This window comes from Ammodytes marinus (assembly GCF_949987685.1).
Source record: "Ammodytes marinus genome assembly, chromosome: 6".
In the NCBI taxonomy this organism is placed as follows: Eukaryota; Metazoa; Chordata; class Actinopteri; order Uranoscopiformes; family Ammodytidae; genus Ammodytes; species Ammodytes marinus.
The window spans coordinates 30,545,036-30,572,174 of NC_137235.1; the positions used below are offsets into that span (position 1 = coordinate 30,545,036).

Genomic DNA, 27,139 nt, shown 5'->3' on the forward strand with positions numbered 1-27,139 from the left:
CCTACTGTAGCACCTTCATGCAGATGTGATTACTTTAATGTTATGTTCCACCAAGAACAGCCTCCCCACAAGATATTTGGCATGGCTGCTTTGTGTTTTTGGTAAAGCCTCCCTCTTCTTGTTAGAATAGCAAACCCTGCTTGGTATTTTTAAAAACAAATTAAAGGCTTAAATTTTTATTCTGACTTTTAATTTGCAATAATCCTACATCCTTCAAATGTTGGGTTTCTAGTTCTTTAGATTTTTTAAAGAGAAAAGTAAGCATTGTGTAAAATACTATTCTTTTTTCCCTCTGTTTGGAACAACTCTATCGTTTCCTACAAACGTATTTGTATCTAAGGTCAGGACAGTGGGATCATCTGTCTTTCTGCCCATGGCTTTTCTCCATCTTTTCAAGTCCTTGACACTTTCACTCTTTGTGGTCTGACAGAGTGTCATTCTTTCTCTTTATCAGCAGTTGTGAACAGTTGTAAATGTGTGTGTGTGTGTGTGTGTGTGTGTGTGTGTGTGTGTGTGTGTGTGTGTGTGTGTGTGTGTGTGTCTGTGTGTGTGTGTGTGTGTTTATGTGCATGCTGTTCACTGTATGTGCAAGTGTGTAATTATCAGGATGGGGAGCAAAGCACCAGCTGTGGAATGCTGAGTTTATCTCTAAACAGTTATACAACCCTTTAAATGCCTACACACACACACACACACAGACACACACACACACACACACACAGACACACACACACACACACACACACACACACACACACACACACACACACACACACACACACACACACACACACACACACACACACACACACGCACGCTCTCTGCAGCTCACACCCATCCCATTGGGTCTGATATTGTGGTCTTCTGCTGCACAGGCACAATGTGTTCCCACCCAGTCAAGGAAACAGTGAGTGTAAAAATAAGTGAAATGAATTCACACACGCCAACATACAATGGACATTCATGAGACACACTCACAAACTGTCCTGTCCTTAGTTAGCCTCCTCACATCATTGAGTGCCAAGCCTCTACGTAGGCAGCTACAGTACCCTGGACCAGATGAACGTTATGTCATTTTTCCAAAGTCCTATTGTGGAGAATCAACTGTGTCCTCCAAACTCCCATGCATTCACTATGAGAGAGGTGACGGTATAATACTATGAAAGAAGACTTAGGCTCGACAATTCAAGTCTCTTTCTTTTTTTATTTTAGATTCAAACTCAAAGTATTGAGAATGTAGCAAAGAGACAATACGTAAAACTTCTAATCTAAAAAGTCTTCTAATCCTCTATTTGAAGACATTTTAAAAGACCACTCATTTACTAAATTCACATTCAACTATATTCATGCAGACATTTTAATTGAATAATTGATATATAGTAAATAATAGCTTTTATTTACTAGGTATTATGACAACATTGGGTTTTGTTAAGTGACTAAAATCAACTCAATTAAAGAGTACGTCATTTCAACCTTGCAATGTATGGCCCGTTCAAATCTCAACATGTGCTTCAACTATCTGCAACATAACTTTTACTAGTAGCTTTGTATTGACCTGACATCTTTTCAAACACTTCAATGTACTTTGCTGCTGCTGCGACAATAGAAACACATCAATAAATATTCATCTCATAGGGTAAAACATATATAAAAGACTACCAACTGCTAATATAGGGATTAACCAGGATCAACAATAACAGGATCTATCATAATGTACACACTGAATGCACATCTCTAAAAAGAACCAAACAATCCACATTATAGATTCATGTGAGTGGAAATATGTTTCAGAGTTTGACAGTTGTTGCTGGAGTAAAGCATCAGAAAAGGCTTCATCCAACTATTTTGTAGTAATAATATACAGTATATACAGCCGCGGGAAAAAATTAAGAGACCAGTCTGGATTTTTCTTCAATCTTCATCTCTACATTACTTCATGGAAATGCGCTTAATGACAATATTTTCATCGTGAATTTGGTAGAAATGTTGTCAGTAGTTTATAAAATAAAACCAAAATGTTCATTCTACTCAAACATATGCCTATAAATAGTAAAACAAGAGACACTGAACATTTGGAGTGATCTCTTCATTTTTTTCCACGGCTGTATGTGAAGAGAACTGATGATTCATGCCTGCCCTTACCTTCGAAGTGTTTAGACACTCCCAGTTGTAGTGGAGTAGTGACTGGCTGTCACGGTCCATGTTGGGGTCGTAGGACGGTTCAGCACTGAGCTGCAGGTCCTTGGTTCTGGGCCACACCCTGTAGGTGCCCCCTTCTATGATGGGCACCAGCCTGCTCAGAGAAAGGCTTCAAATTAACTTGATAAAAAGAAAATCACTTCAAATTCCAAATTCAACTAGTTAACCCGAAATTACAGTTGAACTTATTGGATCACAGATCAAAACAGTTTAGCGGGAATTATGCTTCTTTGGTTGATATGCTTCTCCAGACTGAAATGATAGAATTGACCCATATCCAACATATATCTAAAACAGGTGTTAGGGACATAGTGAGCTTTAGCATCAACAACAGATACATTGATGATGCTGCAGGAGTGGTATGAGAAGGCTCTATGGACTTTTTTTTCCACCATGAACCTAGATAGACCAATAATTCAAAGTGACTACAATGGACACAATTAATAGAGATTTTTGTTTCTCTACTGACCTTGCAGCCATGACACTGAGTTGCAGACAGGCAGCCTTCCGTAGCGGAACACCTTCATATGACAGAGAAAACACCAAGGTGTAGTTCCTTGCTGCCAGAGCCATTTTAGGCAACGACAGCTGGAGCCGCCGCACATCCACCTCCATTGGCAGGTGAATGACTGGGACGTGCAGAGCCTGAGTGGACACCCCGGAGGGTATACTGTGGTCTTTGTCCAAATCACAGGAGGGTGTGGAGTGTATCTGCCAGAGGTACTGCGCTCCGTAGCGTAGGCAGCCTTTCAGGTCCACACTGGCCTCCACCAGAGCGGACTGTGAGCGCCAGATGGCCAAGCGGGGGGCTTGAATCACCTGCACTTCTGGCTCCTCACACTCTAACACACTGATGTTTACCTCCACATGGGCCAACACCCAGCTCACCAGGTTACTGCAGTTTACCTGACAGGGAGAAAAAAAGCAAGCTGGTGAAATTCCGTAGATCAGAAAATATTTGAATAAATATATACTATATGGAATAAACTTGATCAAAGAAACATACTTGGACCCGGTAGTGTCCTGGGCGTCTGTATTGGTAACCCACAGTTGTGTTGTTGGTGTGAACTGGAGTAGAGCCATCACCAAAGTCCCACAAGCACTCCACGGAGTTAGACGTGGGGGCGACAGTGGCTCTCAGCGTCACCGTCTTATTGATAAAAGTGTCCCGAGGCGTCGCGTTCAGGATGGCGGTCGTCAGCAGGTTCTGTACCAGGATGTGCTTGATGATGTTCTGCTCGTGAAGTGCGTTAAGAGCCTTCAGATGGACGATCAGTAAACCTGCTTCTTCTGGCGTGTAGTACACCTGCAGTAGTGGGGATTCATTGAGACACATCAGCATCTGTGTGCAGCTTAATAATGCAATGTTAATGTTATAAATATCAAGACTAACTATTAAGGTGATCTGACCTCTTTGCCCATATGTGATGTCTTGCTTCCTCGGTGCTGGTCAAAAGTCCAGAGGAAATGGACAGGTTTGCCCTTGGAGATCTTGGCCACAAAGCGTCTCTTCACACCCACAGGGATCGCCGCGCAGCTTCCCAGGATGGAAAGGCCATCCACCGGCTCCATCACCTCCACCTGGATGTTCCGCCTCTTGAAAGTCACCTGGAATGTCATATTGCAACACGTGAAAATATGTGCGCTGTATTATTTCGATTGAATTATCTTTCTGGCTTTGACATCAGAGTTTATGCCTAGAAAAAAACATACTAATGATTACATTTAGAATGTAGAATTCTTTCCTAATTTCTGCTTAAAGCCACTGGCTTTTTTTTTCTTTTCGCCGTGATTCATCTTCAAACTTTTACTGATAGCATATGTTATTACACCAATTTTAAGTTAAGTTCTGCTCAAGGTAAAATGAACATTAATGTCAATATCTTTTTTTAAAGATATATTTGAACCTTTATGTGACAGGCCAAGATCAGAGAGCACAAAGTGGGAATGGGGAGAGACAGGGGGGATGACATGCATTAAGGGTCCATGGGTCAGATTCGAACCTCCGACCACTGCGACAAGAAGTGAGCCTACATGATACACGCTCTACCCACTACGCCATCGGAGCGCACATAATGTCAATATCTTGTACCAAAATCTGTACAAGTTATAGTTCTGAAATGAGATGACAATTTGTACATTTGACGAAAATTATTGTTGCCAAAGATTAAGGTTGCGTTCCGAATCGCATACTCTTTCTTTTTTCTATTCTACATACTACATCCGACGATAAAAAGAATCTAGTTAGGATGCAGTAGGCATACTATTGGGACATACTTTACTCTCTTATTTCATCATAACATTGCGCCTTGATCTTGCCTCTTGCTTTTATATCCGTCGCATCCCCGTTTGTTTTCATAAGGAGGCTTCGTCGATGTGACGTCACTTCACGTGTGCACTGGATTGTGGGTCAGAATCGGCCAAATAGGATGCAGTTTTCAAAACTAACAATCTTGGCCGCATGAAGTAGGACATCCGGGTACTTCTAACCATCCTAAATCTGGCCACAAGAATCGGGACATCCTAAATCTTTTTTCTACATACTATATAGTAGAAAGTATGCGATTCGGAACGCAACCTTAGTTTCAGGTGATAATACTCTGTGTGCTGGCTGTTTTTGATGTTTGAATCTTATCTAATCATCATAGCAGGGAAATCTGACCAGCCAAACCACATATATAAAATGACCTCATAATGTATATTATCAATCTCCTTTGACTTTACCTTATTTTGCGCAGTGAGATTCACCATGTACGTCTCCACCCTGCTGAATATGTGGACGTAGGTTGTATTGGGTTGAGGGTACAAAGTGGCATTTACGCTGATGTTGAGGCTGAGATTGACATTGGAGCCCGCTACCATGACAATGGTGAACTCCACTTTCTCACCGACGGCTGCAATCTTCTTACTTGCCCTCAGCTCCAACCCTTGAATCTTGTCCTGGACAAAGAACTCTCTTAAAAACACTTGCCCGCTGATATCATTGGTGGCATTCAGAGTGACGATGGCTGTTTTTGGATCCTGGAAAATCAGAGAAGTTCTATTTCCTGTCTCAGTTCTGCCTTCCATCAGCCATGTATACGTCACATTGGTTCCTGTCAAGACGCCCCCCTGGAGCGAGACATTGACGCCTGTTGCTACGTAGACGTGGTCTGTCACATTAGAAGCTGTGAAACTTAGCCCATGAATGACTTCCTGGACATTGACAATCCCTGACACGGTCTCTAAGCTAACTTCATTGAATACCTCCACGGTAACCCGCTTTACACCAGGACTGAGGAAGGAGTGGGTCTTCCAGGGCTCGGTCCACTGCAGTACATCCCCATTCACAGCCCAGCGGTACTGCAGGGCCGAGCCTTCAGAAGTCAATACAGTCAAGTTAGTCGGAGCAGACACTGCGACTGGGTTGTCGCTGATTTGCATGGTGACCTCTCTGGCTGGTTGCAGGAAGTGGATGGTTCTGTTGATGGACAGCTGTCCCAGGAGGTTGGCCGCCTGGAGAAAGATGTCACATGGGCCGGCTGTGGAGAAATTCACTTCCACTGTCTTGCCGCTTACATTGAAAATGGAGCTGATGGGGTCTTTCTGTCTGACGAGGTTCCAAGTGAACGTCATGTTGGTCCCTTCCTTCAACCCCGCTTGGAGGTGGAGAACGCGGTTTGTAGCAAAGCAGCAACCGTCCAACCCCATGACTCCACCTCCTCCGATCTCCTCCTCGGCTAAGATCTGCAGGCCCTCCAGTTCACGCTGCACAAACAGGAAGATGCTGGCCTGTGCCATTGATACGTTGTTCTCCGCTGTCGCGGTGATGTTGAAAGGCCCAACGGAGCGGAACGTGTAGTACATGGTATGGGTCCCTTGGATCGCGGTGCAGTGGTCGCACACAATCCAAGAGAAGCGGACGTCATCCCCCTCCTCCATTTGGGCTTCAAAGTGGACAGAGGCATTGAGAGGGACATTAACCAGGCTGGCGTTGACGGTCAAACCAAAGATCGGTGCAAGGACAGCAACAGGTAAAGCAGTGTGGTTCCTGCTGACTGTGTTGGACGCTGTCAGTGTGATATTGTATTTCCCGGAGCTGTTGTAGGTGTGGCGGATATTCTGGCCCTCAAACACATTTCCATCTCCAAAGTTCCACATATAAGTGACATTGGAAGCGATGGAAGATGTTGTGAAAGCATATGGTGCTCTAAGGGTCAGGTTATTATACTTGGTGCCATTATGTTGAATTACAATTGGTCCTATGGGCGTCAGAACCTCAAACACAACACTGGTGTTTAGTGTGCTGATGTTATTGAAGACAGTGAGTGTCACTATGTAATGACCTGGGCTTTTAAACGTTGTCATATTTCCAGTACCCCGGACAATCACAGGGTCTTCCTCTCCACCAAAGTCCCACTGATAGCTGTAGTTAAATTCTGGCTCGGCTTTGGCCAGGAACTTGATCTCCTCCTCGACAATGTAGTGTGATTTCGTAAGAGCAAGGCTGATGTTGGTTAAAGCTGGCTGCACACATACCAAGCTGAAGTTGGCCTTGGTGGCCTTGTTTACCCCGTTGGAAAGAAGCAAAGAGAGGTTGTAGTTCCCGTGTGTCCAGTAGGTGTGTGAGACTGTAGGGTCACCGTGGTGTGTCTGGTTGGGGCTTCCGTCCCCGAAGCTCCATTCATAAAGATAAGCCGACGCGTTACCGGACACCCAGGCCTGGAAGTTGATGGGGGTCCGTTCTTGGACACACCCAGATGGCTCCAACCTCACAAGTCCGAAGACGAAAACCTGCACTGTTAGTATTGTCCAGCCAGAGCTCACAGCATTTGCGGCAGTCACATTCACTGTGTAGTTGCCCGGCTGGATATATCTGTGTGACACCTGAGGTTCAGATGTTGTGTAGATGTCCCCATCACCCATGGAGAATGTCCAAGTGATGTTATTCCCTGAAGCGAGTCGTGCCCGTACGATAGAAGGGCTGTGGAGCTCTGTGGGAGAGGAGCTCTCTGCGGTTAAAACTTCAATCTCCTCATACACAAACACACCTGCACAGACCTGCCTAGAACTGATGGTGTTGTTTACAGACACACAGACATTAAAGACGCCGCTCTGTGCGTAGGTGTGTGCCACGCGCCGACCTTGCAGTGGGGGGGAACCATCTCCGAAGTCCCAGTCATAGTGAATGCCATAGGGTGAGGGCAAAGGGTGAGCCTCAAAATCAGCTGATTTACGAGTGAGGAGGAGTCGTGGCTCTGTTTGTATGTCCACATGGGTGAGGATGCTGTAGACGCTCATGTTGATGCTTTGACTGATGTTCTCATAACGATTAGACACAGACACCAGCGCTGTGTATATTCCTGTACCGAAAAAGGGAAGAAAGTGAGAGGAAGGAAAAAGAGGTGGCATTAGCCTTATGTCATGATCTACTCAGCTGCATGAAAGATTTTAACCTTGCCAATAATAAAACTAAGCTGTTTTGGCAAGACGTGTGTGATCCTGCTGATGGGGTCTTACCTGGCTGGGAGTAGATATAGGTGACATTGTTGCTTAGGAGGACCTGATTAGGCAAATCTGGGCAGAGGAGTGAGGCATTGTACGGAGGCTTGAATTCAAACTCCTCATATCCGCCATCACCAAAAGACCATCTAGAAAGTAACAGAGAGAATATAAAACCGTTAAAAGAAGAAGAAATAAACCTGGAACTTAGATGAATAGATGCACTGATAACTGTTTCCAGACACACACACTCACAGTCACTAGCTGCACATTTGGGAATATTCTCTGACGAGGCAATAGAGGGTTCGGCCGAGGAGAAGTGGAAACTCAAAACCCAGAAAAACCTCTCTGGACTTGAGAATGGTGAGTGGAGGGAAACTAAGTGGAAGAGTGTGCCACATTCTGGGAGGGTGGGAATGTGAAAGAGGGAGGGAGAAAAAAAAGAGTGAGAGAGAAAGGGTGGAGGAAAAAGGAAGAAAGGAGAAAAAAGTGCAGGGGAAACAGCCGAGCAGTAGGGAAAATTCTTGTCAGCAATCTGCTCTAACCACATGGTTATAAATCCAAGGCTCTGCATGGTATGACGGGCTGCAGTGCTATTATGGTTCACACAGGAAGACGAAAAAACAGAGCAAGGAGCTAGGACAAAGACGGAGTGATAGACAGAGGAGAAGAAAGGAGCAGTCAAACACAAACAGATGCTCTGTGTAGAGAAAAATAAGAAAAAAAACAGAAAGAGGAGACAAAAGAGACAGCTTTTTGTTTACTTTTGAAAACCACCACCAAAGATAATCTATCTATCTATCTATCTATCTATCTATCTATCTATCTATCTATCTATCTATCTATCTATCTATCTATCTATCTATCTATCTATCTATCTATCTATCTATCTATCTATCTATCTATCTATCTATCTATCTATCTATCTATCTATCTATCTATCTATCTATCCATCCATCCATCCATCCATCCATCCATCCATCCATCCATCCATCCATCCATCCATCCATCCATCCATCCATCCGTGTTCATACCGAAAGGTGGCAGCCACATTCATGTCCACGATCACCGAGGTGGTTAGAGTCTGTGTGGAGCCCTGAGGGACCACGTCTGGCACCCCCTTCACTGTCAGGTTGGCCATGGGCTGCAGCCGGTCCACGGTCACGTTGAAATGCTCCGTGAGGGTGCTTACATGATTCATGGCCGTCACCTGGAAGAGATGCCACACGAGTAACACAAGTAAGACGAGGACAGCTGGTAAAGAGATGCAGTCTGGTGTCCCATCAGTGGTACCTTAGCCTAGACTATACATTAATCCAAACTTAAGAGTCATTTTCAAATCCTTGACATTGACATATCAAAAACAAACCCGTCACGTGGATTTAAATGAAAACAGTGAACATTCAGAATACATTTTACAAAGGGAAAGGACAGATCCGCAGTATGAAAATACATTTTATCCAAAAAGATTCGAACACGTGACAGAAAACTCACTGTGAGCTTGTAGACGGCGGGGTGCTGGTAGATGACATTGAGGACAGTGTTGTAATAGGTGAAGTAGGGCTTGTCGTCCACTGTCCATTTAAATGTGGGATTGGAGCCTTCAAGCACTGTTGCTGTGTAGCTCTAAAACACACACACAAAGCATACATATTTACATACAGACATGATGAAAAAGCCCTGCGCACTATGCATAACATCTATTTCAGATATGAACTCTTAATGTAACTACCAGTGAAGTCAATGAGCACAAACACATCATGTGATGAGACATTTTTATGTTTTCATTTTTCTTCCAGTATCTTATTATTATTATCAAAAATGATTATAATAGAGAAGTGTGATGAGAAATGGTCTTTCCTGTATTTCTCCTGCATAATCAAGAGCCACTAGTTCTTCCTTATGACCTTGTAATGCAGGTAACACCCTTTTCTATTTCCTGTGTCCAAGCCCACACAGCTCCTCTATGCATATTAAATGCAAGCAACACCATATTAATCGTCTGCTTCCAGACATCCCCTGCTGTGCAATCCAGCCGGCCCGGAGACATCCTGACCTCTTGTCTCTTGACACCTTCTAACAAATCATACTGCTGCTCTCTTATCTCCTGTTGTATCTTTGAAGAAATGCCTTAAGTATATGTGCAACTTTGACTGTCAGACTGTGTGCGAGCAGTCCGTAGTGATCCTCCGGAGCGACTATTGTTTGAATAAATACTCTGCTTGTTTAATACAGCGTATGGTCAGATTTTTCTCCTAACACTCACCACGACTGACTCCATCAGCACTCTGTGTGCAGGGTGAGGCTGCACCACCAGCCCTCTGAGCGGCTCCTCCAGCTGGATGGCCACAGTCAGGCTGGCCTCCGTCACATTGTTATGGGCCTCCAGCTCCACCTGCACTGGGCTGGTCTGCTGCTCTGTCCCCAGGCTTAGGTTCAGCACTACGTACTGGCTGGGCTCGGCCAACTCCACCCCGGACCCTGAGCTAGGCCCGGGCCGACAGAGCGCCGGGCTCCAGGAGAACTCTGGGGGACAGTTGGGCTTGAAGGTCACACTGCCATTACTGCCGTGCAGAGACGCCGTGGTGACGTAGCGAGACTGGACACGGAGCAGCAGCCGGGTGTCGTTGGGCTGCAGGTAGATGGTGCCGTTCCCGGGAGACGGGTGGAGAATGGTCAAGCCCAGAGGAGGCACCACTCGCAGCGGGCATGACGCTGAGGCTGGGTATGATGGCTCAGCTGAAGACACCTGGATTTTATCAAATAAAACTTTTTTTAAACTTAATATCTAGTTAAAGGTGGAGTTTGCGAATTTTGGAGAATGCTTGTTTTCGAAATCACTTTTTGTCAAAATCAGTGAATATCTCCTCACGTGTGCCAAAAAAAATAAAAAACATTGTACGTATGCTTTGTTTAAATAGCAGTTTACAGAGCCCAGGATGTGTATTAACACTTGATTTCTTTCCCATCGCACACACAGTACGGAAAGGTAGCAGATCGGGAGGAGGAGATATTCACTGATTTTGACAATAAGTGATTTTGACAACAAGCATTGTCCAGAGCCGCTGACTCCATCTTTAAAACAACATAATTACCAATAAATGACAAAAATAGACTATAAACTAACAGATCATTTATACAGCATGCTCTTGTCCTTTTTATATTATTTGTATGTATTTTTCTATGTCGAAATTTGGCAGATGCATGCTGGGATATGACATAGAGCTTTGATTGTCTTACCAGCAGGTTGTAGAGTCCGGGCTGGGGTAGACCGGCAGACAGCTGTGCTCCCTGCAGCTGAGTCTCACTGTGTCCCAAATAGAGCACTCTGATGGGGCAGTCCACTTCCTCCAGCCAGCCTCCCTCACCATCCTCCACCAGAGCCACCAGGTCCAGCTCCGGGTCAGGCAGGTAGACAGTGTCGTGGTCAGCCGAGGAGTCTGCTGACTGTCTGCTGTCATTGATGTGGAACCACTCTGATTGGTTGAGGGCTAAAACAGGTTGTCGCCACGGTGAGAGCGGGGAGGATTGGCAGCGGAGAAGGGAGGCGGGTCCAGCATCGTGCTGCAGGGCTATGACATCACCACGGGAAACCAGCAGGTCCTCCAAGTGCTCTTGTACCTGGGGAGAAACAAGGGATCAGGAGAGGGAAAGTTAAAGGTGGAGTCAGCCATTCTGCAGTATGCATTGTTGTCCAAATCACTTTTTTTTCAGTGACTATCTCCCCACAATGTGCTCTCTGTCTTGTACTGTATGTATGTGAGTATGTGTGTGTATGTGCCGGAAAAAAATCCTGTGTTAGTAGTACATAGCCTAGGCTCTGTAAATGGGCATGTTGCAAGCCGCCTTTGTCACCATAAATGTTTACAGAGCCTAGGCTGATTGTTAAAACAGGATTGTTTTTTCAGCACACACACACTAGAGGTGACAGTGGACGGTGAGGAGATACCAAGCCCCAACCACAGCGAACTCTACCAGCATCCAATGCAGAAGTGACAAAAAAAATGTGTTCACCGAGTGGCCACTAAGAGGTGGTACCAAAACAGAGCAATTTCTTATTGATTCTCTTGTTAAATAGGCCGTTTTCACAGCATTATTAAACCTATTTACGGCCTGGCCCAAAAAAACATTCTAGCCTGTATGTTTAGGTCATATCTCCATGACAACAGTGAGCGGGGTGAATTCTTTTGGATCACGCTAGTTTTAAAACTATTGTAGGTTAAAATATATGAATAATTAGGGGCGTGGCCTCGAGTGACAGCTAGCCTCCCGCTGACCCTCACTTAGCCTTGGAGGTATACGTTAGCTAGATGGGCGTATCTCCATCACATCAATGCCCTTTTTCGGTGAGAGGAATGAGGCGGAGTAACAATCTGACAAGATGGCGACGTGCACGATTGGATGCAGTTGAATTAACTGAGGTCAGCCTGGATGCTACATCCATTTTATATACTATCTGACTATGGGAGATATTCACTGATTTCGACAACAGGCGTTCTCAAGAATGACTGAGTCCACGTTTATGTTATAGGAAAAAACTGCTCAAAGTCAGATTAACAAAAGTTACATTGCACATTACCAACTCTGCAAATAGAAAGTGTTTTCATTTTAGAGTCAACTCTTAATCTGCCCTCTGTTGTTGCCGGGAAATGGCAGGCCTTGTCCAACAGCTGCAATCTCTTAACTGTCTTAACACCCTCAAATTGAAGCTGGCAGTCAACAACTATTTGCTCTGGGCTCTGCTGATTTCATATTGAAAGCTAAAACACTGGAAGCTCTCTCTCTCTCTGACCCGAGTAGCTTTAGGAAGGTGAAAGTAAACCCTGCTCTCACCAGTATGTGCGCAGCCGGCCCTGCTGGTAGAGTGAACACCACCTCGTCCTGGAGGGTGTAGCGGGGCCTCAGCGCCCCAGGGGGCAGGCGGTGAGACTGGGTGCAGTTAGGACAGGAAGATGGATGGCAGGGGCTAGAGAGGGGCAGGCATCGGCGCTGGAAGGGACACCACTGCTCCAGTCGATGGCAAGATGGCGGATCACTGCTACTCCCGGTGACATTAGGGACACAAACGGCCACGGAAGAACACGCTGGACCGCCACAGCCTGCAACAAACAACGTTATCTTGTGTCAATAAGTTTGAGTTTGAGCATATTGCAAAAATCACTTTCTCTTATTCCCTTGAACTAACTAGCTTATTTTCACCTGAATCTTCTTACTATTTAATACATAGCAAAGAATGCATCATACAAGCTGACCGTATGTCTTGAAGGCCTGTGTCCAAGTTGAATCTGAAACTATAGTTACAAGATAACCTTGAATTTTCACTGAAAAAGTATTTGACTAGATCAATTCTATTCATATATTATCATTCATTATTAAGGTTCAATAACAAAAGGCTGTATAGGGAATACACACACAAAGTACTAGTGAATATCTGAAGCTGATTTGTCCATGTGGATTTGCCACACTTTACATCTAACATGCATAATGGAGCAAAGCCGCAGTTAAAAAAGAAATGAATAATTCAATCAGAGGGATCAAATCAAACAAGTATCTCTCTTTTAAAAGAGCCGGGAAGCGCACACTTGTTGAATCTGAATGAAAAAAGTAGCTGCAACATCATTAACGTGCCCGGCCTTATATCCACCTCTCAGCGTGGGTAGAGCAAACGTGCTTTATGTGTTATTAATCATCTAAGTTTCATTCGCTCGGTATCTCCACTGTGTCCTTCCCAGCGGCTGCATTCACTAGATCCAGATGAAAGTTTTTTACGGGACCCGTTGGCCCTTGTGTCTTTAACGAGCCACTCTCCTCTCTGGGGATTTGGGGATTTTCACATCTTTTGGTGTGCATCATCCGCTGTCTGCTCCTCTTGTCTATTGCACGCCTTGGCTGCTGCCTGCTACGTCCCGGTGGAAAAGTCCAGAAAGACACAGAAAGCATCTCTATGTGTTGGTTACTTGTGCCATGCCATTGTTGCAGCTACGTGTCGCGTGTCTGGACAGGAAAATCTCTGAGGGAGAAATGACCTTGTTTTGTCGTGATTTCTTTCTGTCTCTATTCAAACTTTTTCTATAAAAACTGTGTGTGTGTGTGTGTGTGTGTGTGTGTGTGTGTGTGTGTGTGCGTGCGTGTGTGTGTGTGTGTGTGTGTGTGTGCGCGCGCGTGTGTGTCTGTTCGGATGTTTTTTTCTTAAAGATATTTTTTTTGGCATTTTTATACTTTATTGACAGTGGAGAGAAACAGAGATGAAATGGGGCAGAGAGGGGAGTGACATACAGAGAACGACCGCGGGCTGGAATCGAACCCGGGTGTGCTGCTGGGCCATTCTAAGGCGTCCCCCCCCCGGGGGGGGGGGACGCCTTACCAACTGAGCTAAGAGCGCCCCCTCGGTTTGGATGTTTTTGTCTCATATGGGAGTTGAGTGGCGCAGGTGGCTTATTGGTTTTCAACACCTGCTTTTACTCACCAGGAATGTGTGTGTGTGTGTGTGAGAGAGAGAGAGAGAGAGAGAGAGAGAGAGAGGGAGAGAGAGAGAGAGAGAGAGAGAGAGAGAGATAGTGCGTTTGTGTTTTTGACTCACTGGGTAGCAGCAGGTGCAGGCCGGGATAATGACAGTGAGGTCTGTAGGTCTGGAATCGTACGTGGATGTGAGAGCCGAGCTCCTGAGTGACAAACTCTAGAGAGGACACACGGCCTGCCTGAACAAAGCTCAGAGCAGGGAAAAGCAGTACCTGAGCAGGGGGGGGGGGGGAAGATGGAACAACTGAGTAAAAAAGATTCAAGGTAGAACAGTGTGAGACGATTTGGATAAACAAGCCCGAGATTCCCCCTCACCTCTACGGCAAGGCTGGGAGGCTGTGGGACAGGGAGGGCGGCGGACGGCGCGCGGTGCAAAGGGTAGTGGGAGGGAAACACAGCCAGGCCAACCATGTGGATCCATGCATCCGGAACACGCACTGGAGAGACAGAAAAACAGAATAGAGGCAACGTTTAAGAAATGATGGAGCAACTGCAGCCCACACTGCACTGCAACTGTAAATTGCGACGAAACAATTGAGAACGAGAGAGAGGACGAGGTCAGAGAGAACAAACCCTGGGGGACACAAGGCAACACAACTGCTGTTAAAGACACTAAAGGGAGAGCACTTCAAGCACAGTGTACACACACTGACTGCACACTGACACAAACGTAGACAGATAAATGCACTTACTTTACAACTGTGACAACTGGAATGTCAGTTTCAGTTAAATGGGACCCTATATTCCTTAACAGAGACAGATCCCTATGAACAATACCCTATTAAGGTAATGCTATATTTAGGGATGCTTTGCCAAAGTATGATGCTTAAATGATGGATGGCAGTCTCTGAATGCTTCTTGCTACAAGGAGCAAATTTGTATTTATGTCCCATTTTAAAAAATTGCTCCAGGGAGCCTCAGGGTCATGGAGTCTTGTGCTTATGATTATTTATTAAGGAGGCTGTTTGCTACACTAGATTGTGTCACACCTTAGTCCATACATAATAGATATGGAAGAAGGTTGACATTTCCCTGCTCTTTACCCAAAGGTGCAGAGGGATTTAGAGGGAAATTACATTTGCATTAACATCTGTGTGTTTTTTTTTCTTCCCCCGATGATGATTTCCTAGGTATTTGAACGGCTCCATCTATATGCATGCATGCGTCAGTGTGTGTGTGTGTGTGTGTGTGTGTGTGTGTGTGTGTAAATGTATTGAACTTGCCTTGGGGTCCGTACTGGCAGACATAGGCACGCTTGGTGGTGCATGGGTGTGAACTGGTCTGACCCCGCTGATCCAGGGAAACGCACTTGTTTCCGTGGGAGGTGGGGGAGCGAGACAGGCCCTCCTCTCCCTCCTGGGCCTCGGAGCCGTTCACCCAGCGCAGCCTACCTGCAGAGTCAACGTCACTCAAGCCCAGCCACACACCACGCTCCCTGGGGCAGAAAAAAAACAAGACCGGTAAGACAAGGCTAGTACCGGAAACATGGCAGCTTTGAAAACAGGATCCGTCCCTTAAAAGGTAGAGTCTACCATTCTGGAGAACATCTGTTGACAAAAAGCACGGAAACAGGAAGCACATCGTGAGGAGATATATTCACAGATTTGGACAAGAAGTGATTTTGACAACATGAATCCACCTTTTAAACGTACGCAGGAAGACATAGGCGAAACCTTACCAAACCTCAGACCTGGGAAAACCTCACATGAACCTCTCAAAGAACAATCATGCAATTCAAGGGTGAATGATAAAAAGAGGGAATAATGACTTTCTCCCATGTCCTTGTGACTATGAACAAACGCAAACGTCCTTACCAAACCTCCAGGCGTTAATCAATAAAGGTCTCAATAAAAGGGAGATTGATGCCTGTGAATCATGTGCCAGCTTGCCTTGAACAAGACGGTTTCGCAGGGCAGAGAGGGGAAGCAAAATAGGCTTTGATTGAACCACAATGGGATTTGACAAAAGCAAAGTCAGATGTTTTAGTCCCTCCCCTGTGAGTACGACAGATACATTGGGTTTTCACTTCATGAGTCCAACAATGGGCTGCACATTTTCCCCCCCACTTCCATTTGTCTTCGTGTCATATGCTGTTAGCTGATAAAGAAAATGCTTTGTCCTCTGATGGGAATGGTCACTATCTAAAGAAACATCACTTTAGACATCTTGGGAGATTGCCGGTCATTTTCTGCCAAAAATTCACCTTGAGAAAAAGCCATTACCCTTCCCTGTCGCTCCATCTGAAAGGGTGGTCGGCGTTATAAAATACAAGCAGAGAGGGAGACAGAAAAAATAAAAACAGCCTTTGTGGCCAAAAACATGGACGGAATAAATGGAATCCTTATATAAGCTTAGGGGGTGGAGGAACACATGAGTGGAGGAGGAGATAAGCTCCATCTGCAGCAGGTTTTTTTCTTCTCTCGTCCACTTTGGTCTATACGAGGGCAGGGCCTTTACCCTCACACACACACACACACACACACACACACACACACACACACACACACACACACACACACACACACACACACACACACACACACACACACACACACACACACGCACAAATGCACAAGCAGACATGCACACACCATGAACTGTGGACTCCTCCTCCCAGGGTGTGAAAGTTACAGTGCAGCTGTGCTTTTACAGATGTGTGTTTTGTGACCCTCTCTTACCTAAACACCAAAAACTGGAGGAGCGCTCAGGACCAGCAAAAGTCCAGAAACCTTTTGAACCGCATCAAACCCAAGTCCTAGAGCTTACTTTACCTAATGTCTATATTCGGTGCATCAAACTAATACAGTAGTACATACGGATATATTACTATTATGGTGTATAGATACTTTGCCATGGCTAAGCCTGGCATCAAGATCTGTTCACATCTGGACACACACTATACTGTGCGGGGGGGAAATGTGAATTTCTGTAGCTATAAGATGCCAGAGAATAAATGAAAAACACAAGAAAAAAGGCATGACATTGACGAACGGTAAATAATGAATTACAAAAAGGGCTGGCCTTCAACACAGCCGCATGTCACAACAACACATGCTCACACACAGTCACACACACACACACACACACACACACACACACACACACCGAAAGAGTCACATTCGGTCAAGGAAGAAAAACACACTTTTCAGTCCCCCAACCCAAACCATGGACTTTATATTGTGTCAGTGATTGAATGTTCAACATCTGTTTTGAGTATTTGGATGTCTGTCACAATGTTCCTTTGGCTGTCACTGCTGTAAACAGGACACAACATGGTGAGAGCAATGAAGTTTGTCAGGCAAACAGGGACGGGGCATTGTGTGCTGCAGTCTAGAGCTAGAGGTTCAGTTCTGTAGCCTACCTGACCAGTTTACCTGACTATGTTCCCTTCTACTGATAGTATCAATAGTGACATATCTCTTTTTGTGTTTTATGTATATATGATATACTTTACTGAAATGTAGAAAAGAAAAGAAAAATTCCAGAGAGAAACACTGACCCTGCGTTCCAATACCCATACTTCCCTACTATTTTATTTTATAGTACGCCAGAAAAATATTTAGGGTGTCACAATACAATACAGTCATGTAAATTGTAGTATGCTGAAAATACCTAGATGCCCCTCTAACTCTAATAGCATTCTGGAGTATTCATCTTTATTCTTGACATTTCTCGACATAATGAAAAATAAATCTTCCTCATCTGATTTTTTTTTCTCTCCCGTGGCCCTCAAACTCTTCTGTGCTTTCGTATGTAGTGAAGTAAAAACAAAGAGTATGTGATTTGGAACGCAGGGTGAGAGCCCACTGCTGCACCCCATGCAGACAGACAGACAGACAGACAGACAGACAGACAGACAGACAGACAGACAGACAGACAGACAGACAGACAGACAGACAGACAGACAGACAGACAGACAGACAGACAGGCAGACTTACTGTGTGACTTTAGGTGCCAGCAGGCTGCGTAGTGCGTCATTCCTGACTATGGCCAGGTTCCCACCGCGGTCTGCACACTGTTGTCGTGCTTCGGTCCAGCTCAACTCGCCTGGAAGGATGTGGAAACAGTGTGAGGACTCTGCATGGTCCACCCCATCTTTTGGACAGTTAGGGTAAGCTGGCAGAGGACAAGAAACATTCACATGATTTTCCCGGATTGTTGCTATGCTAGGCCCACTTTGGACATCATGGAAAAAGACACAGACTTTTATTTTATTGCTAAAAAAAAGAACAGGACTTCTGCATGAATAAAAGCTTTCCTTACAGATTATTACAAATGAAGGTGTTACCAAAGTCCTCTTCAGACAGGATTCGTGTTAGGCTAGCGTTAGCCTATACTATCACTTCAAAAGATTGACCAACAGTTAAGGGCTTTTAAAACATGCAACAAAAACTGTGAAAAAGGAAAAAGTCAGTGAGTGAGTTATGAATGTATGATGATATTAAAACATAGAACTGAATTCGCCCTTGTGCTGTCTCTGTATTTTTCTTTCTTAAGCTACAGCCTGCCACCTGGTAGAAACCGGACCTACATTGTCTCAAGGGTTAGACGGTGATAGCGCTGACAAATGCTGTATTCTGATTGGTCAGTTCTCCATTTGGCATTTCTAGTGTGTTTCAGCTCGTTGCTTGGTTTTGTTTTTACAGCCCCAAAACGTTGTCTTTTTTGGTTCACTCTCATCGGTCTCACGTCGTTGTTTTTTGGCAACAGCTGTTCCAAGAGTTTTACAAAACGCGCTGTGGCAAACCTGTTGCTTCCACAGTTACCAGTTGTTTTTTTTTTGCATGGTGGTGTATCTTACCCTTGGCAACTTGGACGCCATCCTTTGTGATCTTCCAGTCCACAGCCAGTCCAACGGCGCCCCAAGCCACGAGCGTGACCTCCAGGCTCCTATTGGCCACGGCAAGAGTGGGACAGCGCACCTCCAGCTTGGGAGGAAGTGCCACAGTGACTTCTCCGCGTGCAGCCACCTGAAAAAACGCAAAGACAAAATACCTTAAATCACAATTCAGTCATTACGTTGAAAAGGTGTTCAAAAAACTGAAGATAAGAACGTGAATGTGTTTGTCCTGTTCTAATCGAACTGTTTTGTGCACTTTCCTTTAATGTTTTAATGTACACTGTGTTTTATTGTCAGCTTATTCTACTGTCTGTTGTCTGTCAATTGGTTTTCTTACTGTGTGTTACTGTATCTTTCCGAGTCACTATGTTTTTGTTGTTTTTTTTGGGGGCTTTTTTCATGCTTTATTGATAGTGTTAAGAGACAGAGGTGAAATGGGGCAGAGAGGGGAGTGACATGCAGAGAACGACCGCGGGCGGGAATCGAACCCGGGTCTGCTGCTGGGCCCGGCCCGGGGGGGACGCCCTACCAACTGAGCTAAGGGCGCCCCCATGTTGTTGTTTTTTAATCTATGTTTACACACGCACTTTATTTCTGTGATTTTAGGTTGCCTTTGAATATCTGGCCCGGGGAACAACAGATGTAAACTTTTCGGCTAACTCTGGCTCACTTAACTCTGACTGTTGATTAGGGTGCAATGTCACTGAAATAAACCAATAAATAAAATAAACCCTGTTTTCATTTTACATCCAAAAATGATTCCACATGCAAGGCAAGGCAAGTTTATTTCTATAGCACAATTCAGACACAAGGCCATTCAAAGTGCTTTACAGGGGCAAGATTAAAGTACACAATACACATTAGAAAAGCGAATGAATAGAAATAAAACATTTAAAAGCTAATGAGTAGAAATACAACATTTAAATACAATACAATTGCAGGTTAAAATGGAAACAGAAAAGTCTTCAGACTTGATTTAAAAGAGCTGAGAGTTGCAGCATGCATGCGTCGTTCTCCCTCACCTGCTTGTGTCCAGCCTCAGCCATCAAGCTGACCGTGTAGCGTCCGGGAAGTCCGTATTTGTGAGTGGCCGTGGTGGTCCCGCTGCCTGTAGTGTTGACCCGACACGAACGGTCACCAAAGTCCCAGGACAGTGTCACCGGAGTGACGGAGGAGGCGGCGGAGAAGTTGACCCGGGCGTGGACACTTTGCAGAGGAAGGGGATTCAGAGAGACCGAGAAGTCCACCGCAAACACATCGTTAGACTTGGTCCACCCACACTCCTGTGCACAGAGGAAAAAAAACACGTGAGGAAGATAGGCCTACTACGCGTTAATATGCACTAAGTACGGAACAGTAACATACAACTTAACTGTTAAGAGATGCTTGTGGTTTTACTTGGCTTTTCGTGGTTTTTAAAAGGTGCACTATCTATGCACTTACAGCGGAGGGGGATTTGTTTTACAAGCCTGCAATTATTTCATAAAACATATTTTCAATCATCATAAATCAAAATACAATCATTTTGAGGCACCCTTGAACCAAACGTAAGACTAGAATATGGTTGTAAATCAAAACTATGGGCCCTGCTTCTGTACACTACAATCGTGAAACAGTCCCCTTTACGGTAGCTTTCTAACTTCAAACAGTGTTCCAGGGATCACATTTTCCGGTGAGGAAAGTTTGTTAATTCAGTTATGAGAATATTACTTAGAAAATGTTCACTTCTCTGACACACCCAAAGTTACATAGTGCAACTTTAAATTAAAAACGCTTTAGCGGAACTTGTGAAGTGCTCCTGTGTAAAATAAATACATATTTATTTATCCTAATAAACTCTCTTGAGCTGCTCTCTGTATAGCAGTCTGGCAGGAAACTGAATATACAGATGCAGGGGAAGTCATTCAAGCCACAGGGGGAAGTCGTTTGTAGGTTAAAGGAAGATGTAGAGGAAATCCTGAATGTTGGGTTTACAGAACAAAGCACGCGAAAGGAAGCTATACATCAAAGGAGGTCCCCCATTAGACTGCTGCTCTTTTTGCCACAAGCATTTCCCATACATCCGTTTTCTTGCCGCGTACCTTCATGACAATGGGGTTAGTACAGGCAGCCGAACACTGGGATTCGCTGATGAAGTTGGGCTCTGAGTTTGTGCTGCAGAGACACTCGTGCCTCGCCCCCAGGCCCCCGTAGCGGTGCGATGCGGCAAAGCACACGCTGTTGCACTGCTCTCGTGTGAAGTTTCCGGGCGTGGAGGAAGAGAAGATAACAAGCTCGCTCCGTTCCCCTCCTCCTCCACTGCTGCTGTCCTCAAGACACGCTGCGTAGTTCAGACCTGTAGAATAAAGGAAAGGCTTTCAGAGATCACAGCAGCTCATTCATGTGATGTCCGAATTAATGCATAATATAGTATCTTATGGCCTTTGATTTTCGTTTATAAAGCCCGAAAAAGCAGCTCTTAAGGAAATCCCTGTTGTTAGGCATGTTCATGAATTGACTTCTGGGTAGATGAGCCGGCCTGTTTAATAATCATCAAAGCACTTGCTTGATGTCTTTCTTTCCCTGTGTGTTAAGCTTGCCAGACCCCTCAATTTAGCTCAAGGGAGTCCTTCACCTACTGCCATTAGCCTATTTTAGCTTTGTGCTCTGTGAGATGTACATGTTAGGTGCATTGTGGGTGTATTTGTTTGGTACCACAGGTGAGCAGGCTGACGTTGAGCAGGGGCTGGAGGCGGAGCTCGAGAGGCTGGTTACAGAGCATGGCATCCGGGCGTCGAACCCGCACCCCTTTCTCCTGCAGCCAGCTGACCAGCCTGAACAGCTTACAGTCACACTCAAATGGGTTACTGCTCAGGTCACTGTGGAGGAGGCCATGACAAGGAAGAAGTGATTGGATCAGTGAATCATGACATCAAACACTTATGGCCTGAAACTATCCCTGCGTTTCCAATCCCAGTACTTCCCTACTATTTAGTATGCCAGAAAAAGATATAGGATGTCCCAATACATGCACGTCAATTGTAGCATGCTGAAAATACCTAGATGCCCCATTAACTCCAATTGCAATTCGGAGTGTTCGTCTTTATTCTTGACATTTCGACATAATGAAAAAAAAATCTTCCTTATGTTTTTTCTCTCCCGTGGGTCTAAAACTCTTCTGTACTTTAGTATGTAGTGTACTAAAATGAAAAAGTATGTGATTTGGAACGCAGGGTATTTGCCACCAAGCCACAGCAAAATTGCCACAACATGTTGACTCTTCTCCTGTGAATAGCTTATCTCAGCTACAGGCCTAGAACATTAAGGGTGTATTCACACATGCCGTGTTTAGTTCGGTTGAAACGAACTCAGATGCACTTCTGCCTTCGGTGCGCATCTTTCAGACAGGTGTGAATACAGCAATCGCACTCGGGTGCGGACCAAACAAACGCTCCGAGACCCAGCTGAAGAGGTAGTCTCGGTACGTTTCCAAACGCACTCTGCTGCAGTTCGTTTGTGGTGTGAATTTGTCCGAACTCGATCCGACCCAAATGCAGGACGCACTGTGCCTTTTCTTTCTTTTCTTTTTTAATAAATTGCAGTCAGCTTCACATTATGGGAAAGTGTTGTTGTCGCCATTGTTAGGACGATAAATTGTGGTTTGACCAGGAGCCCAGAACAATAGGCTATATTACATTTGATCGAGAGGACGCGTAAAAATGCTGAATGAGTTCAGCGATCAGATGCAGGAGAGGGGAGCGTCTCCCGCACAGTGCCAACAGGTTCACGCTGCGCTTTGTATGAAGTGTGTGTTTTTATTTTGCTTCCCATGTACGGGACCGTCAATACTGTCCCCGTGTCAGTTTGGAGCTGAACTGCGCCGACCCAGCTGATACACAGTTTAATCAGCTGAGTGTCAGCTTGAGCCTATTCTTCTCGCGAGCCGCGCGTCCAGCACCAAAAATACAGTAAAAATTATGTTTCATATCGTAGGCTACAAGCCACATAACGTGGCATTGACATAGGGCTACATATTATAACCATATGAAACAACTATAATTTGATGTTTTTCCTCTTTATTTATAGGTTAGATGTAGGCCTTTTTATTATTTTTAACCCCATATTATATCAATAGTATTTTTCGCAGTTTTAACTTCGTGCTTCCTGCTTCTCTCCACCCCAGAATGTCTGTCCAATGAATGAATGACCTCAGATCACGTGTGGTTTTGCTTCGTAATGCTGGTCCACTTGCAAAAGGGGCAATATGAAAGTGGACCACACCAAACAAAAAAAATCAGAACTCAATTTGGTCTGGACCAAAGCAAGTGAACTAGCGGACTTTCCCAGTGTGAATACACCCTGAAATGTCATCAACCAAGCGGCTACGGTTTGACTTTGACTACTTTGCTACCAAGGGCAGATAAGAGTAGAATATTCAAGTAGAATAAGATATGTGCATCACTCTAAATGTAGGTGACGTCACATATACTTATTTGTGTTGTTTTGTTGGCAAATAACTTTGTCTCAACAAAGGTACTGAGCTGTCCTTAAAGGAGCTGTAAAGCGGAATGGTTCCTGATCAGTTACTGCAGTTAGCAGTCCCCTCGCTCGTCCCTACGTCACCACATTAATGCAATGTCTTCGAGCAGCAAGTTATCTAGCATCATCTCAGATCCATAAGTGTGATAAAAACCATTGTAGGCGCATAAACATTCACCCATGTGTCGCTCTGGCGTGCACCGGCAGTGAGACCATGAGTGAGACGGGTGTCGGTTTGTAGCGTTCTCTCTTGTGATTGGATAACATTTTGGGATACTACATAAAGTTAAATTGCTTATTACATGCAGAGCAGCTGACTAAGAGATTGGCTTTATGAAACGCGCACATCGTGTAAGTGATTACTGTATGAATAAAGAGCGATTTAACACTTATAAAAAATATAAATAAACCGCTTACTTCACCTTTAATGTGCAATTTTTTTTTGAAGATTTAACAAAACATACAAATTTCACCTCTTGCATTAAAGCAGCGAGTAACATTTAAATATCTTTTAAACAGCCTCATGTTTCCTCTGATAATCATAAATTACCTTTAACAGCAAACGAGACCATCAGTGCAAAGAAAGACGTTTTTATATAGTTTTTATTACTGCGTTTGGTCTGGTCGCACACACAGTCCGATTTTCGGTTCGCGCGTGCAGGCTCTTTGGTCACATATCCGTATTGGTCACAGATTTCAGTGTGGCGCTGCAACGCGATTTGAGAAGCCTATCCCTCCAGGTGAGGGAAGGGGAGCGGGAGCCTTGTTTGAGACAGTTATTTGTCGTCATAATGACTGATAACGGGGCTGAACCATCAAAGAAAAAAAAAGAAAATGCAATGAAGAAAAGCTAAAAGGGAGAGTGGTAGACGAGCGGGAGGGCGTTGCCAAGCAACGTATACACAATTTCACAGGAGCGAACTAGACTGCAGTGTTTACTCCTAAATGAATGAGCGGTAGCCTACTAAAACAAAGCTTACTTTGCTTCACCATCATCAGATGAGTCGACCACGACCTAGAAAACAGCTTCACGACAGCTGGCGTCGTAAAAATACTACCGCTTTTGTCCAAAGGGGCCGCCAAGGGACCAAGTTACTCGTAGTGGCTTTAAGTTTATCCTATACACACCATTTCTGCTATATACAGTAGGCTACACTTGTTTGCTCACGTAATGCAAAAGGTTATAGCAGTTAGCTTACGGTTTGCGTAACTGCTACTTCCTGCTTCAAGTGTGAAAACAAAATTACCTTTTTAAATGTTGTAGGCTATCTTGTTAGCTAGCACACTAGCCACAAGTAGGCTACATGTTGGTCGGAGCTCAGCTGTATAAAAAGCCTTCAATTTAGCATAACAAAGGAGTTCTGGAGATTGGCCAGCTGTCTTTGGAAGGTATAATTAACTATACATTAACTAAATTAAAGTCAATTATTTACTGCCAATATTACAAGACACACAGTCAAGTTAAAAATGACAATTGAAGTAGCAGAGCTAGCTAGCTTTTCACCCTTTACTTACAAACATTTGACATGGCGGACATCTTGGCTTAAAGAGCACAGGTGTCACTAATGACTAATCACACTTCTAACAGCTCTGCTCTAGTGACCTTGTAATTGATGATATCAGTTACAACCTACTTTACCTGCTGTGACATAAGAAGGGAGAAAAAACAAGACCAGGAAGTATTATCCTGGGGAATAAAGGGAAGTTATAGGAAAAGAAAATGCAATTGGAATGGTAATGACAATATAATAAAATAAATGAAATGTCAGCGCGATAAGGGGAGAAGAGTGGGAACATGTGAAGCAACAGATGGATGTGAGAAAGGCAGCCAGAAAAATAATCATTTCCGTGTCTTGCTGTTTATTACCACAAGAAGAAACTTTTTTTCTCATCTAAAGACCTGGGGAAGAATAATCACCACTCACTACCTCCCACTGGAGTCTGAAATAGAGCTTCATTCATAGTGGCCCTCATTTATCAATCTTGCGTAGACCAGAAAAATGGGTGTACGTACATTTCCACGCAAATCTCGGCATTTATCAATATAGACGTGAGCGTAGGGTACGCTCAAATCCCACGCCAGCTCTCAGCTCGTGTACGCAAATTTGAAAACAGCTTGGACTCGCAGTGCAGGCTGTGACGGGTAGCCGATGACTTTGTTGGACAATTATTAGAAGATAATACAAATGCAGTGCAAATAAGACCGAAATAAAGATAGCCTATTAATCACTTAAAAATGAGCAGCTTATGGTGTGCAACTGAGTAGGAGAGCTGATTCAATAGTGCGCACACCGGCCAAAAATCTTCCATAGGAGGGCTGCATGGGACTGCGAAAGGGCAGTTGTCTCCGTCTTGGAGCAGCTGGGGGGACACTGAGGCACGGGGGCTGCATTCATTCAAAATGTTAGCCTAAGTATTAAATATGTAGTAGACACACTGCTCTTTATGATACAAAAAAATACATGGCACAACATTCAGCTTAACATTTTATTTATTTGACGCACTTTGTAGATGTTAGTTCCTCTTTTAATGTGTCATTGATGCTAAAGCGAGCGATTTATTTCCACCGTTAACCGACACGTTGTTCCTATCTGCTGGTGGAGCAGGACGGTGGGCGCTCTCACAGCTGATCGCTGCCGGGTCGGCTTGTGCAGCTGACGGCCGGGCTGACCACTCGTGCCAAGCGCATGCTGTCATACAGTAAAACGCTAAATGTGTTATTTTTAGTTTTTAAAACCCTTTTGAGTAGTGCTATCTAAAAGGGCCAATACATTCTAATCATTCAAATCTCTGCAGACCTGTATTTATTTTATGGGGACCATTATCGGACAGTTGGTGCGTCTTTTTCTCCTCCACCACTTATATTATGCCCGCAGCCCCGCACCCCCATTTGGTTGCATTTCAGAACAGCAACACGCTTTTTTTAGTGGCGATTTTGAGTCAACACCAACGCTGTTGACCGCAGCAGTTATTTCCTTCCTAACTGCTGCCTTCTGTCGTTCTTTGATGCTGCTTGTAGGCTAATGCTCCGAAATGAAACTCTTTTTTTTCTACTTTCGCTGTTATTCTGTCAATTTCTACTTCAGGGAAGTGCCGTATTGCGCATATCCATGTCGTAAAACCTCTGGGCGAGGCCTCTAAACTGAGAAAATATAGGGGCGTGATACGCTAGTTTTCATCCGCCGCATTTATCAATAATGGCCTGGCGTACGCTGAGATTGGCGAGATACGCCTGTTTGATAAATCCCACGCGATACCTGGCGTAGGGAGGTATTTGCGCCAGAATCTGCACCAGTTTCCACGCAAAAATGATAAATGAGGGCCATTGTGTGTGGGCGATATAACTGTAAACGTGCTGCTTAGTTAAGCATCTGTCATAAGATGTGTGCATATGCTTTTTATACGTGTGTGTGTGTGTGTGTGTGTGTGTGTGTGTGTGTGTGTGTGTATGTGTGTATGAGCACAAATGACATCCGATTGAATCCTTGTTTCTGTTTTTAAATTTGCCGGACAAACAAGACACAAAAAAAAAGAGCTGGGCGAGAATGATTTGCGATTACTTACATTTGCGTCAAATTGCAC

The 27,139-nt window shown here is 44.5% G+C and overlaps 1 protein-coding gene across 1 annotated transcript in view; it reads right to left on the reverse strand.

Moving 5' to 3' along the window:
* The window catches only part of pkd1a (polycystic kidney disease 1a), an 80,581-nt gene that overhangs the window by 35,276 nt on the left and 18,166 nt on the right, over positions 1-27,139 (reverse strand). The window contains exons 4-23 of the mRNA XM_080029057.1: positions 27,122-27,139; positions 21,734-21,897; positions 21,121-21,374; positions 20,062-20,322; positions 19,001-19,169; positions 18,138-18,315; positions 15,423-15,634; positions 14,515-14,636; positions 14,261-14,411; positions 12,514-12,779; positions 10,921-11,301; positions 9,947-10,429; positions 9,175-9,306; positions 8,715-8,890; positions 7,699-7,829; positions 4,924-7,541; positions 3,610-3,807; positions 3,206-3,505; positions 2,669-3,105; positions 2,143-2,293 (exon numbers count right to left, since the gene is read on the reverse strand). The exon at positions 27,122-27,139 is cut by the window's right edge and continues 54 nt beyond it. Coding sequence (XP_079885183.1) covers positions 2,143-2,293; positions 2,669-3,105; positions 3,206-3,505; positions 3,610-3,807; positions 4,924-7,541; positions 7,699-7,829; positions 8,715-8,890; positions 9,175-9,306; positions 9,947-10,429; positions 10,921-11,301; positions 12,514-12,779; positions 14,261-14,411; positions 14,515-14,636; positions 15,423-15,634; positions 18,138-18,315; positions 19,001-19,169; positions 20,062-20,322; positions 21,121-21,374; positions 21,734-21,897; positions 27,122-27,139 — 6,802 coding nt within the window. The remainder of the gene's footprint in view (positions 1-2,142; positions 2,294-2,668; positions 3,106-3,205; positions 3,506-3,609; positions 3,808-4,923; positions 7,542-7,698; positions 7,830-8,714; positions 8,891-9,174; positions 9,307-9,946; positions 10,430-10,920; positions 11,302-12,513; positions 12,780-14,260; positions 14,412-14,514; positions 14,637-15,422; positions 15,635-18,137; positions 18,316-19,000; positions 19,170-20,061; positions 20,323-21,120; positions 21,375-21,733; positions 21,898-27,121) is intronic.